Below are 15,426 nucleotides of genomic sequence, written 5' to 3' on the forward strand. Positions count from 1 at the left end.
AAGGACGGTTCTTTTATACCTCAATTGAAAGAACCACAACACCACATTACACATCCTATAGTGTGTTGTCGAGCAGCATTGAGTAGCGTTCGATTGCAACTTGCCTCTTTATTTGAAGATGGCGCGAAAGCATGCATTCCGTTTCGACTTTGCATTTCAGATCTAAGCCTGAAGAAATGTCGATGTTCGCCGGAATGAATAGGGTTTGACTAGCTCAGGTAAGGCATTTTATCATCTTTGTATCAGACAGAGCAATCAATGATGCCATGGGTATTTCAAACAGAGGGATTTGATGAGAGGGACGCTTACATAGAGATCACAAAGGGTTTCGACCTGTGCCATGGAAAAGGGGGCATGCAGAATGCCCCTGGCTTCCATCCGAAATATAGCGTGAATTACAAAGTTGCCTACATCATAACAACATTGGCAAAACGTAATGTGTGCCTATTTCATCTACCACAAAAATATGGGTTCCCATCGAACTGAAAACGCCATTGATATTATATTGTTGTCTAATTGGAATATTTATCAATATTTTCTAACAGTACACAGTCATAATTCCTGCAGTGAACTGATCTCACAGCACACCTATTGAGTGTTGAGAGGATCAACGCGAGCTGCCATGTGAAGGCTTTTATTTTATTTATTTTATTTATTTCACCTTTATTTAACCAGGTAGGCTAGTTGAGAACAAGTTCTCATTTACAACTGCGACCTGGGCAAGATAAAGCGTAGCAATTCGACACAACAACACAGAGTTACACATGGAATAAACAAAACATACAGTCAATAATACAGTAGAACAAAAGAAAACAAAAAATCTATATACAGTGAGTGCAAATGAGGTAAGTTAAGGAAATAAATAGGCCATGGTGGCGAAGTACTTACAATATAGCAATTAAACACTGGAATGGTAGATTGGCAGAAGATGAATGTGCAGGTAGAGGTACTGGGGTGCAAAGGAGCAAAAATAAATAAATAAATACCAGTATGGGGATGAGGTAGGTCGATGGGCTGTTTGCAGATAGGCTAAGTACAGGTGCAGTGATCTGTAAACTGCTCTGACAGCTGGTGCTTAAAGCTAGTGAGGGAGATGTGAGTCTCCAGCTTCAGAGGTTTTTGCAATTCGTTCCAGTCATGGGCAGCAGAGAACTGGAAGGAAAGACAACCAAAGGAGGAATTGGCTTTGGGGGTGACCAGTGAGATATACCTGCTGGAGCGCGTGCTGCTATGGTGACCAGTGAGCTGAGATAAGGCGGGGCTTTACCTAGCAGAGACTTGTAGATAACCTGTAGCCAGTGGGTTTGGCGCCGAGTATGAAGCGAGGGCCAACCAACGAGAGCGTACAGGTCGCAATGGTGGGTAGTGTATGGGGCTTTGGTGACAAAACGGATGGCACTGTGATAGACTGCATCCAGTTTGTTGAGTAGAGTGTTGGAGGCTATTTTATAGATGACATCACCGAAGTCGAGGATCGGTAGGATGGTCAGTTTTACGAGGATATGTTTGGCAGCATGAGTGAAGGATGCTTTGTTGCGATATAGGAAGCCGATTCTAGATTTAATTTTGGATTGGAGATGCTTAATGTGAGTCTGGAAGGAGAGAATCACCAGCAGCAAGAGCAACATCATTGATGTATACAGAAAAGAGACTCGGCCCGAGAATTGAACCCTGTGGCACACCCATAGAGACTGTCAGAGGTCCAGACAACAGGCCCTCCGATTTGACACACTGAACTCTATCAGAGAAGTAGTTGGTAAACCACGCGAGGCAATCATTTGAGAAACCAAGGCTGTCGAGTCTGCCAATAAGATTGACAGCGTCGAAAGCCTTGGCCAGGTTGATGAATCCGGCTGCACAGTAATGTCTCATCGATGGCGGTTATGATGTCGTTTAGAACCTTGAGCGTGGCTGAGGTGCACCCATGACCAGCTCTGAAACCAGATTGCATAGCGGAGAAGGTATGGTGGGATTCGAAATGGTCAGTAATCTGTTTGTTAACTTGGCTTTCGAAGACCTTAGAAAGACAGGGTAGGATAGATATAGGTCTGTAGCAATTTGGGTCTAGAGTGTCACTGCCTTTGAAGAGGGGGATGACCGCGGCAGCTTTCCAATCTTTGGGAATCTCAGACGATACAAAAGAGAGGTTGAACAGGCTAGTAATAGGGGTTGCAACAATTTCGGCAGATAATTTTAGAAAGAGAGGGTCCAGATTGTCTAGCCCGACTGATTTGTAGGGGTCCAGATTTTGCAGCTCTTTCAGAACATCGGCTATCTGAATTTGGGTAAAGGAGAAATGGTGGGGGCTTTGGTTGGTTGCTGTGGAGGGTGCCGGGCAGTTGACCGGGGTAGGGGTAGCCATGTGGAAAGCATGGCCAGCCGTAGAGAAATGCTTATTGAAATTCTCAATTATAGTGGATTTATCAGTGGTGACAATGTTTCCTAGCCTCAGAGCAGTGGGCAGCTGGGAGGAGGTGCTCTTATTCTCCATGGACTTTACAGTGTCCCAGAACGTTTTTGAGTTAGTACTACAGGATGCAAATTTCTGTTTGAAAAAGCTTGCCTTAGCTTTTCTAACTGCCTGTGTATATTGGTTCCTAACTTCCCTGAAAAGTTGCATATCACGGGGGCTATTCGATGCTAATGCAGAACGCCACAGGATGTTTTTGTGCTGGTCAAGGGCAGTTAGGTCTGGCGTGAAACAAGGACTATATCTATTCCTAGTTCAACATTTTTTGAGAGGGGCATGCTTATTTAAGATGGTGAGGAAGGCACTTTTAAAGAATTGCCAGGAATCATCTACTGACGGGATGAGGTCAATGTCATTCCAGGATACCCCGGCCAGGTCGATTAGAAAGGTCTGCTCGCAGAAGTGTTTCAGGAAGCTTTTGACAGTGATGAGGGGTGGTCGTTTGGTCGCAGACCCATTACGGATGCAGGCAATGAGGCAGTAATCGCTGAGATCTTGATTGAAAACAGCAGAGGTGTATTTGGAGGGCGAATTAGTTAGGATGACATCTATGAGGGTGCCCGTGTTTACTGATTTGGTGTTGTACCTGGTAGGTTCATTTATAATTTGTGTGAGATTGAGGGCATCAAGCTTAGTTTGTAGGATGGCCGGGGTGTTAAGAATGTCCCAGTTTAGGTCACCTAGTAGCACGAGCTCAGAAGATAGATGGGGGGCAATCAGTTCACATATAGTATCGATGGCACAGCTGGGGGCAGAGGGAGGTCTATAGCAAGCGGCAACAGTGAGAGACTTGTTTCTGGAAAGGTGAATTTTTAGAAGTAGAAGCTCAAATTGTTTGGGTACAGACTTAGAAAGTAATACATTTTAATCAGTATTGTCTCTCAAAAGTCACAACTTGGCTACATCATACAGCACAAATAATCATACACACATTGGACTATTTTGACTCATCTTTTCATAATTTGACTATATTGTTTTACGTTTCAGACATTATAAACTACTTATTATTTTCCTATTGTCTCAGATCTACGCAAGTGCGTATCGCCGTAGTGGCAATTTTGGGATTTGGCGAGAACTTGACATGCAGGTAAAGAACACCTTGTCTCGCAATGTGGTGCCCAAGCAATAAGGCTTGAGGAGGCGTGGTATATAACCAATGAATGCCAATAAACCATTCAGCCAATCAGCAGTCAGGGCTCAAACCATCCAGTTTAGATGGTTAAATAAACACCTTCACAGACATGTTGAAAGACAAACTTCCTGCGTTATGCTGAACGATACAGCATTAATTCATTTCTGGGGCTGTTTGAAAGCTCCATGGTTTGTTCCAGACGGCATTTCCATGTAAAAAGCCCCATGAGCACTAACATGTGAGGTTCCTAGAAGCACATCAAATGAAAGCAAAGAGTCTGTATTTTGAGAAATTAAGGCATATCTTTTTTGGCTTTGATTACTAGTCAAACAGATGGAAAGGGGGTCTTAGAAAACATCTAGCAGAAAGTATTAGAAATACATCAAAACACAATACTGTTGAAGTAAAGGCCCCTGCCAACTAATATCAACATTTATAGGAATTATTTTGGAATTATTTGCCTTCTGTAAGTTTAAGAAATATTGCCTAGTGTCTTGTCATTCTGTTACCAAAAACCCACATATCTTTAAGATATTTTACAATTTCTTTCCCTAATGAGGACAGAGGAGAACGAAATCTCACAGAATTAACAAGTAAAGGTAGACCTACCAATTAGCAGTAGTGTTTTACTGATATCAATTTGGTTTATGATTTATTAAGTGATTCAAACACGTCGTTCTGTTACCGAATCAGTAACTGACAGAATTACAAAAAAACTCATATTTTATTTACCTAGGCAAGTCAGTTAAGAACAAATTCTTATTTTCAATGACAGCCTAGGAACAGTGGGGGGTTTGAACTTGCAACCTTCCGGTTACTAGGCCAACGCTCTAACCACTATGCTACCCTGCCGCCCCTAACAGAATGTCTTGAAACTGAATTGGCTGCAATGGGTATTTATAGTAGTCACAAACCACAGTTGGGTCACCTGCTACTGTCCTCCCTGTTACTGGCATATATTCAGCTCATAACTGTTTACGTTCTCCTTCTGTCACGTGGTGGTCAAACCAAGAGTGTGAAAACAGTCTGGCCACCCCTCCCTCTCTCTCTCCCTGTCTCTCTTCTCTCTCTCTCTCTCTCTCTCTCCAGTTAATGTCACCTCTCTCAGCTATTACTGGCACCTCCCTATGAGCCCCCTCTCTTTCCATTTACTGTAACCAGCCCCTTCACCCACGGAACACTGACCGACAACGGGCGTCCACGGATGTTGAAAAGTAGTTGAAAATGTGGTCAGTCCAAATCTAAACCAATCAAGGACAGTACAGTAAAGGAAAGTACTGTACAGTAGCCAGGGTTGGGAAGTAACAGATTACAGATGGCTCCAGACTAACATTTTCCCCTGCTGGCACTGGTGACACTAGGATATTCAGTTGGTTGCACCAGTCCATGATTTGGTCTCACCCCAAAAACAATTACTGCGTCACACAATAATAAACAATTAGGCTATTGTTATTTTTGATTGTTAAAATAAGGCTCCAGATTTTTCAGATTTAGTTTTTTGTTCAATATAGATGAATTGTCCTGCATCTTTTTGTGCACTAATATCGTAAGCACATTTTTTTAGGGCTAGTTTACCACCCGAATAAGAGCAAACTCCAAAAACTTTAGATCGCAATAAATATAATACGCACTGCTTTTAAAAAAAACTTTAGTTAACTAGGCAAGTCAGTTAAGAACAAATTCTTATTTACAATGACGGCTTACCCCGGCCAATGCTGGGCCAATTGTGTGTTGCCCTATGGGACTTCCAATCACGTTCGGATGTGACAGCCTGGATTTGAATCAGGGACTGCAGTGACACCTCATGCAGTGGCTTAGACCGCTGCGCCATTCGGGAGCCACGAGTAGGTAGTGCATTGAGTTGTATGTTTTTTTGTATAACTTGGCAATCAATGTTTTTTGTTTGTCGTACTTTTAAAGGGAAAAATCAGAGTCTTAGCGTCATTCTGTTACCGAGGAATTGCCCCTATATCTGATTTACTATTTAAAAAATAGCTTGAACCCCCTGGCCCCTGCTGTGTGAGTCACTTCTGGTGCCAGCTTGCAGGCCCGCTACAGTAGTTGTTATGAGATATAATTTCATTCAGTCACACAGACTCAGTCACGAGGCTTAGGCTACACTTAACAGGGTTTCTCTCCCTAAAGCCACTAGAGTAGAGAGAGCTGATGTCTTGCTGCTCTCTTTTAATGCAAAACTGGAAACAAAACTGCTTGGTGAGTTTGTAGGCTAGATTAAACTGGTCCACACAAGAAGAACCATCATGCCTCTGTCACAATTTTGCTTTTGGGATAGGATAACTGACTCGCCTCAAAAAAAGACTAGATGGAAGAGTAATAAGGCATTTTCCTTCATTCACTCCTGGATCATTTCTATTACCACAGTCGACCCCAGACTTTTATTTTTAATCCGTAGGGAGATGTATGAGGCCCTCAGGATGTTTGTGAATTTTAATACGTTGCCATACAATTACAATTATTATCACGTTGCAGTGAAGAACATGCGTTTGCTGTCTCCACTGTCGTAGTATTAGCGAGGGAGAAACACGGACCGATAAGTGAATCGCAAGCCAACACAAAACACCTCTCCATTTTCCCATTTGCTTGAAAAGAACCGCTTGACGTTTTTCTACTCCAGTCATGTGGGCGTTGAGTCTCTATCTTCTACATGTGACGTGAGATGAGAGGTAGTCGAGTAGATTAGCCTGGTGACATAACGTGACGTGTACTGTAAATTCCCCTCCTGCCATGGTTATTAGTTTGGTATGTTGTATACCATTAGTATGGTATGTTTTGTTCATTCCATGTGTAACTCTGTGTTGTTGTATGTGTCGAACTGCTATGCTTTATATTGGCCAGGTCGCAGTTGCAAATGAGAACTTGTTCTCAACTAGCTTAAATAAAAAAATTAAAAATGAGAGAGCCTCCCTCAATGGTGGTTTAGCCAGGAGCCAAAGCTACATTTACCTTCCTCCCACATTAATAGCTTTTGTCATGCAGCACATCAATAGGTAGATAATAACAATAAGGCCTGAGGGGGTTCGGCATATGGCCAATATACCACAGCTAAAGGCTGTTCTTAAGCACGACGCAACGCGGAGTGCCTGGATACAGCCCTTAGCCATGGTATATTGCCCATATATCACAAACCCCCAAGGTGCCTTATTGTTATTATAAAATGGTTACCAACGAAATTAGAGCAGTAGAAAGAAATGTTTTGTCATACCCGTGTGAATACGGTCTGATATACCATGTCTGTCAGCTAATCAGCACTCAGGGCTCGAAGCAACCAGTTTATAATTCTGCATATACAGAATGCATTATGTGCCATGACAATGGCAATGCAGGAGTGCTTTCTAAGCAGGCCATCACCACATGAGAGAAGAGGATAACAGAATAGATGGAGCTTAGCGAGGCGTGTCATTGAAGATGGAGGAAGGCATTTTGTCAGCAGAAACAAGACAGGGGGGATATCATCTCTCCACGGAGAGACCTCCTCCTGCTGCTGGCTCTATGGAATGACTTCTACAGGCTGTGTGTGTGTGTTTGAGAGAGAGAGTGTGTGTGTCTCACTGTGTGCCAGTGTGAGTTTGTGTGAGTGTAGGTTTGCGCAAGTGTGTGTTTGCATTACTGGTTGTGTGTGCGTGGGCACTGCCGGAGAGACCAGGGGCCATGTGCCAAACCCCGGCTGTGGCCCATTGTGAGACCAGCTGGTGTGTGAAGAGGGCCAGCGGTCAGTTCGGTTCCCAACCAGACTAGAGCTGAAGATGTCTATATTTTCTACTATGAAATATAATACCTGCTATGTCAGGAACCAGGCCCTATCTCTATATTTTTCATCTTTCTTTCTCCCCCTCTCTCAGATTTTGTTCTATGAATCATCTCAGTCATCTCAGAGGCACAGAGGAAACATCAACAGCTGTTGTTTGGCTTCCCTTGTCTATCTCAGCCATGCTGTTTCTGTTTTCGCCTACACCTTGACATTACCGTCAGGATCTAGATGGATTGTTTTTATGTCGAGAGGATCTGGCTGTATGTGTATCTGTGGGGAGAGGTTCTGGGTGTATGTGTATCTGTGGGGAGAGGTTCTGGGTGTATGTGTATCTGTGGGGAGAGGATCTTGGTGTGTTCTTATGCGTTGACTTAGCTAATGTGTGCTTGATGGAGCATTGTGTTATTGTTGTTACAGCACTGTGTTCAGGGTGTGTCGCTACAGCACTGCGTTTAGGCAGGCAAGTGACGCTCATGCTCTCCGAGTTTCAATTTGTGACTTTCTGGTTGGAGAGAAAGCAGAGGACCAATTGTGTTCCTTCTGGGGCAAGATTGTCTCTTTCTGATTGGAGACGGACGTGTGACCTCTGTGTCCTTATTAGGGGGGGGGGGGGGGGGGGGGGTTAGTGGTGCAAGGACCAGTTTAGGCCAGCCAGCTTCCCACAATGCTTTGTAGTGGGGGATATATAGTCAGCGCCAGTGGAGATGTCAGTTCATTCATGGTTTGGGGAGCCCAATGTATTTTTTTCTTCCATGCCATACTAATTCCACTCAAATCCTACTTTTGAAATGGAGGGCTATCTTAAGTAACCTAGCTTAAGCAGTATTGAACTGAACAAAGAAAAGAGGCCCACATCTCTCTTCAGAATACTGCCAGTGGGTTACCCAGTGGAATTTCAATTCATTACCTTTATTTCCCCCCTTTCAGTAGTGTTTCCCTTTTCCTTTCTGTGCCCCAAGGCAGATTATTTCAGTTTAACCTTCCGTGTCATTCACGCTAGCTCCACTGCACTGGCTCACCGGTGGTGATGGGAAGACCCTTTGAAGATATACTTTGTGTGGGTAAAGTCCTGAGAGAGAGGCTGGGGCTTGGTGTTTCCCTGCCCTGCGCAAGCTCGTGCTCTGAGGGGGAATCAGCCCTCTGACTCGTCAAACCCCCTAAACTCATAATTACGACACTAGGTTCTGGCAATACTTAACCTAGTCTACATGTTTGAACTCACATCTACTCTTAACTTAGACCTGTATCTCTCTTTTTTCTCCTTCTCTCTCGCTCTTTCTCTCTCCTCTTTCTCCTCTTTTTCTCTTTCTCCTCTCTCCCTTTCTCCTCTCTCGTTCTCTCTCACACTCTGACTCTCTGTGTCTGTCTATATTTCATAGCTTAATACTTAGCTGTGATGGCTCAGTCTCTACCGCTGCTGTTCGAAAACATCAAGGCTCTCTATTTAGCCTCAAAAGGCTCCAGGGGCCAATTCCACTACAAATTGGAGAACCGTCAACAATTAGCGAGTGCTGTTGTGAGAGCTACGATTAGCATTCGGCATTTGTGTGCCACAGCCTGTGTTTAAATTTACCTGCTACTATAATGACTGCTACTGTTCTTGTTCATTTGGTCATCCAATATGTCCCCCCCCCCATTGGGAAAACTAGTTGACAGGGTGGTAAGAATTGGCGGCAGCTGCAAAAGAACGTGGCACAGTGGTGAATGGAGAAGAACATATACCAATATTTTCTGTGGAAAAATGGCACACCAATTATGTTTTTGCTCAAAAATATCCTTAAACGATGCATGTCACGTCACCTCAGGTTTCACTTCACAAACAGGTCCTACTGTGGATGATTAAGCATTTTCTACTGTGTGAAAAACTCTGTCTGTCTGTCTGTCTGTCTGTGTCTGTCTGTCTGTCTGTCTGTCTGTCTGTCTGTCTTGTCTGTCTGTCTTGTCTGTCTGTCTTGTCTGTCTGTCTTGTCTGTCTTGTCTGTCTGTCTTGTCTGTCTTGTCTGTCTTGTCTGTCTGTCTGTCTGTCTGTCTGTGCTTTGTGTTCACTGTGGTACGTGGGAGAGTTACAGCACAGCTCCCCAACCCCTCCTCTGACCCTGCCCATAGAGAATGTAAACAGACATGACCTAACCCAACCAACTCAGGGCCACAATGCTGTCAAAACTACAGTCAACCTCTACAGGATCAAAGAGTGAATGCGAGGATAGACGGAAGGACGGAGTGGATTATTATTCAAATGTTCCCTATTGCTTGGTAAAGCAGGAATCAGCACCTTCTATTTTAAATAGAAAGTTCTGACAAGGGCAGGATACATCCGAGAGAGAGGAAGGCTTTCATGTCTCAAAAGTAAAAGACAATCCAGTTCCGTTCGATCTTCAAAGCGGAGAAAGAAGGGCAGGAAGGAAGCATTTTCAACAAGGGAGATGTGTCCATCCTGGTCTTTGTACTGTTTCTTATATCTCTCTGTCCACGACCCTGTGGAAATCGAATTAGCATAACACAAAAATCACTATCACAATCTGTCTATTTAAGCTAGCGATATCTGTAGTTTTTGTTGTTGTTGTTGTTGCATGGGCTGCATCTCAATCCACCGCCTCCACAGTGTTTGTCAGACCAGGAGACTTCTGTAGTGTCCGAACACACTACACCCACAAGCCTCACAAAACTCGTCTGTAGGTAGCCCGGTACCAGTTCAAACATTTTTATGGAAGTACTTTAGTGCCCCAAAAAAAGGGGGCTAAATATGGGTACATTTAAAAAAAAAAAAAAAAAAAAATGTAAGATATAGGACAGACACTTCAAAACATTTTTTATTTAACCTTTCTTTAATGATTTATTTATTTACAATGATGGCCTACTCCAGCCAAACCCAGACGAAGCTGGGCCATTTGTGAGCTGCTCTATAGGACTCCCAATCACAGCCAGATGTGAACCAGGGCTGTAGTGACACCTCTTGCACTGAGATGCAGTGCCTTAGACCGCTGCGCCACTCGGGAGCACTAACATCCTTTTGATGTTTTTTCACTATCTGTTTTGCCATGTATGAATATGTTATTTAATGCATGTCTATGGGCTAATAGCGTTAAGGGCAAATTCCATGTTTTATCAAATACATTTCATTTATATATACAGTGCCTTGCGAAAGTATTCGGCCCCCTTGAACTTTGCGACCTTTTGCCACATTTCAGGCTTCAAACATAAAGATATAAAACTGTATTTTTTTGTGAAGAATCAACAACAAGTGGGACACAATCATGAAGTGGAACGACATTTATTGGATATTTCAAACTTTTTTAACAAATCAAAAACTGAAAAATTGGGCGTGCAAAATTATTCAGCCCCCTTAAGTTAATACTTTGTAGCGCCACCTTTTGCTGCGATTACAGCTGTAAGTCGCTTGGGGTATGTCTCTATCAGTTTTGCACATCGAGAGACTGATATTTTTTCCCATTCCTCCTTGCAAAACAGCTCGAGCTCAGTGAGGTTGGATGGAGAGCATTTGTGAACAGCAGTTTTCAGTTCTTTCCACAGATTCTCGATTGGATTCAGGTCTGGACTTTGACTTGGCCATTCTAACACCTGGATATGTTTATTTTTGAACCATTCCATTGTATATTTTGCTTTATGTTTTGGATCATTGTCTTGTTGGAAGACAAATCTCCGTCCCAGTCTCAGGTCTTTTGCAGACTCCATCAGGTTTTCTTCCAGAATGGCCCTGTATTTGGCTCCATCCATCTTCCCATCAATTTTAACCATCTTCCCTGTCCCTGCTGAAGAAAAGCAGGCCCAAACCATGATGCTGCCACCACCATGTTTGACAGTGGGGATGGTGTGTTCAGCTGTGTTGCTTTTACGCCAAACATAACGTTTTGCATTGTTGCCAAAAAGTACAATTTTGGTTTTATCTGACCAGAGCACCTTCTTCCACATGTTTGGTGTGTCTCCCAGGTGGCTTGTGGCAAACTTTAAACGACACTTTTTATGGATATCTTTAAGAAATGGCTTTCTTCTTGCCACTCTTCCATAAAGGCCAGATTTGTGCAATATACGACTGATTGTTATCCTATGGACAGAGTCTCCCACCTCAGCTGTAGATCTCTGCAGTTCATCCAGAGTGATCATGGGCCTCTTGGCTGCATCTCTGATCAGTCTTCTCCTTGTATGAGCTGAAAGTTTAGAGGGACGGCCAGGTCTTGGTAGATTTGCAGTGGTCTGATACTCCTTCCATTTCAATATTATCGCTTGCACAGTGCTCCTTGGGATGTTTAAAGCTTGGGAAATAATTTTGTATCCAAATCCGGCTTTAAACTTCTTCACAACAGTATCTCGGACCTGCCTGGTGTGTTCCTTGTTCTTCATGATGCTCTCTGCGCTTTTAACGGACCTCTGAGACTATCACAGTGCAGGTGCATTTATACGGAGACTTGATTACACACAGGTGGATTGTATTTATCATCATTAGTCATTTAGGTCAACATTGGATCATTCAGAGATCCTCACTGAACTTCTGGAGAGAGTTTGCTGCACTGAAAGTAAAGGGGCTGAATAATTTTGCACGCCCAATTTTTCAGTTTTTGATTTGTTAAAAAAGTTTGAAATATCCAATAAATGTCGTTCCACTTCATGATTGTGTCCCACTTGTTGTTGATTCTTCACAAAAAAATACAGTTTTATATCTTTATGTTTGAAGCCTGAAATGTGGCAAAAGGTCGCAAAGTTCAAGGGGGCCGAATACTTTCGCAAGGCACTGTATTTTTACAGGGATTCTAAATCAGATAGCTAAATGTTCCTTAGTATGACCTTAAAATAATTCCATATGTTAGCTTAGTAGAAATCTGAGTACTATAGCTATTATAGTGCTTACACTTATGGATACATTGTATTGTATGAATTGGTGCGGTACTACTGAAGTTGATCATCCACTTTATTGTATGCAAATGTGCTATTCTAATAAAGTTTGACCTCTTTAGGCCTCATCCTGAGCACTGCCAGGTCGGCTTCTAGGGGTCGCTGACGGGACCGGATCCCAGCTGCACCCACCATGACTCCCAGGTCCTCCACCATGACCCCAACCATGAAGCAGTGGAGGCAGCTGGTTCTGGTGGTGATGCTGGCCTGGCTCCTCATCTTCCTGGCCCTGCTCTCCCACTTCCTGGACCCCCGGGATGTGGATCTCCGCTCGCCCTCCTCGCTCACCCACACCGAGACCCGCCGTCTGGCCTCCATCCAGGGTAGTCCATCGGGCATCAGGGCTTCTCCTCTTGAGGTGACATCCTCATCTTCACCCGCCAACCAGGATCCCAGCCACAGCCAACAGGTTAAAAAGGAGGCCCTGGAGCTGAGCCAGAATGGTGACTTGGTGGTCTGGAAAAAGGTGAGCGACCAGGAGGAGAGGGTGTATCAGGAAAGGGAAGAGAAGATAAGGAGGGAGAGACTGAGAAGGAGGAGGAGGAAAGGGAGCATGTCCAGGGCTGAGCAGCGGGGCAGAGACGGCTACTATTTATCCCAGTCCAAGGTAGTGGTCCAGCAGCTGCGAAGGGGCATTGCCTCAGCGGGAATGCTCGCTCCACACCTGCAGAAGTCCATGAGGGACTACCTGAATCTCAACAGACATCACGTGGCCTACAGGGGGCGGCGCAGGGGTAGGCAGAGCGGGAGGGAGGTACTCTGTGAACTGAAGGAGCAGGCCAGGTTGAGGACACTGGATGGGACAGAGCAACCCTTCTCTGGGCTGGCCTGGGACAGGCTAGTGCCCCCACGACCTCTGGAGCAGCTTTGGGGCCAGGGGTCAAAGTTCAAGTCGTGTGCGGTGGTCACCTCGGCCGGGGCTATCCTCAACTCTTCCCTAGGGAGAGAAATTGGTGAGTGCTGTAGGACAGGTGATACACATTTTTCCAAACATCGGCAGTATTTATAACGTAACTGTTAGCTCCATGTAAATAAAGACACTGCTGCCAAGTTATGGTACAAATCCAGACGAAAGTAAAGCTCAAACTAAGTTTATTACACCCAGCTGGATGTTGCAACTGCATAACACAACATACAAGTCACACAATCACATATTTATACCTTTCAACTGGGCAAAGTCATCTCCTGGTATGTCTAAGATAAACAGATTCTCTGTTGCTGGGCAGGAACTAAGTCTGTTCTTTGTAGTGTCGTGGCCCGGCCTGAACACAGAACTTCTGTGTGTGTGTGTGTGTGTGAGAGTGATAAGGCTTCAGTTGGAGTGTTGTTGGGTTGGGACCCTTCCCCCCCCCCCCCCCCTCCCAGAGGTCTCTTCTCTATTCAACTGTTGTCCTCACCTCGATGTTGACTTCCACATCTCTCCTGACTTAGTTCCATTGAGACTAACCTAGCTTATCAGAAACTGAGGCTCCCTTTAACTACTTCCTTAAAAAATATTTATGGCAAAGGAAGAACATGTCTGGACAGACAGACACTTTCTGTACTTCAAATCAAACTTTATTTGTCACATGCGCTGAATAAAACAAGTGTAGACTTTACCGTGAAATGCTTATTACTTCACTGCGATATTACACACACGCTTCAAAATCCTAAGTAATAACAAGTTAGTACTACTAATCAGACTGATTCTACAGGTATACAAGTTATTACAACTAATTGGCTGGTTGTCAGACTAGTCTTCATCACTGCATAAGTGTATTGCTTTGGTAGGTTTGATTTACCCTTAGAATTGAACTGGCCTCTACCCTTACAGTGCAGAAGAGCTCTGATGCTGGGAAGTTCCTCACACCTATAGAAATCGCTCCGGCATTCAGTGCACGTGAATGGGAACGCTGACTGACTCTACGGGATCTTTAGACCACTCTACTTTGTATTCATTCAGTAGCCTTTCGTGTTGATACCATCAGATTGGCTTGTCACTCCTCATGGATTTGTTCATTTGATGTGATGAGTAGCCTGCGTGTCCTTGAAATGAGGAGGAAGAGCCATGACAGTAATGCAAGCACCTTTTTATAAATGAGACTTCAGCCGGTAACATAAGACCTCAAAAGAAAAGGGTTTGCTGCTCTCTAGTGTTGGAGTTAAGTTAGTGATTCATAAGCGTCATGATAAGCATAATATTATGGTTTACCTGAACGAGATATACACTGAAAGAAAATATAAACGAAACATGCAACCATTTCAAAGGTTTTACTGAGTTACAGTTCATATAAGGAAGTCGGTCAATTGAAATCAATTCATGAGGCCCTAATCTATGGATTTCACATGACTTGGAATACAGATATTCTGTTGATCAGAGATGCCTGAAAAAAAAGTAGGGGTGTGGATCAGAAAACCAGTTAGTATCTGGTGTGATCACCATTTGCCTCATGCAGCACAACACATCTCCTTCTCATGTAGTTGATCAGGCTGTTGATTGTGGCCTGTGGGATGTTGTCCCACACCTCTTCAATGGCTGTGCTGGATATTGGCTGGAACACGCTGTCGTACAAGTTAGTCCAGAGCATCCCAAACATGCTCATTGAGGGACCTGTCTGGTGAGTATTTAGGCCATGGAAGAACTGGGACATTTTCAGCTTCCAGGAATTGTGTATAGATCCTTTCGACATGGGACCATGCATTATCATGCTGAAACATGAGGTGATGGCGGCAGATGAATGGCACGACAATGGGCCTCAGGATCTCATCACGGTATTTCTGTGCATTCAAAATTGCCATAGATAAAATGCAATTGTGTTCGTTGTCCATACCATAACCCCACCTCCACCATGGGGCACTCTGTTCACAACGTTGACAGCAAACCACTCGCCCACACGACGCCAAACACGCTGTCTGCCATCTGCCCGGTACAGTTGCCAAGAGAGTGCATAGCCGTCATCAAAGCAAAGGGTGGCTACTTTTAAGAATCTGAAATATAAAATATATTTAGATTTGTTTAACACTATTTTGGTTACTACATGTTTCCATATGTGTTATTTCATAGTTTTGATGTCTTCACTATTATTATACAATGTAGAAAATAGTAAAAACAAAGAAAACCCCTGGAATGAGTAGGTGTGTGTAAACTATTGACTGGTACTGTGTTTT

The 15,426-nt window shown here is 43.8% G+C and overlaps 1 protein-coding gene across 2 annotated transcripts in view; it reads left to right on the forward strand.

Moving 5' to 3' along the window:
* The window catches only part of LOC110527464 (beta-galactoside alpha-2,6-sialyltransferase 2), a 24,210-nt gene continuing 8,784 nt past the window's right edge, over positions 1-15,426 (forward strand). For both annotated transcript variants that reach the window (XM_021608739.2, XM_036982879.1), the window contains exons 1-2: positions 1-218; positions 12,342-13,232. In XM_021608739.2, the coding sequence (XP_021464414.2) occupies positions 12,413-13,232 (820 nt within the window). In that variant the 5' untranslated portion in view covers positions 1-218; positions 12,342-12,412. The remainder of the gene's footprint in view (positions 219-12,341; positions 13,233-15,426) is intronic.

Source organism: Oncorhynchus mykiss, chromosome 7, assembly GCF_013265735.2.
Source record: "Oncorhynchus mykiss isolate Arlee chromosome 7, USDA_OmykA_1.1, whole genome shotgun sequence".
Lineage (NCBI taxonomy): Eukaryota > Metazoa > Chordata > Actinopteri > Salmoniformes > Salmonidae > Oncorhynchus > Oncorhynchus mykiss.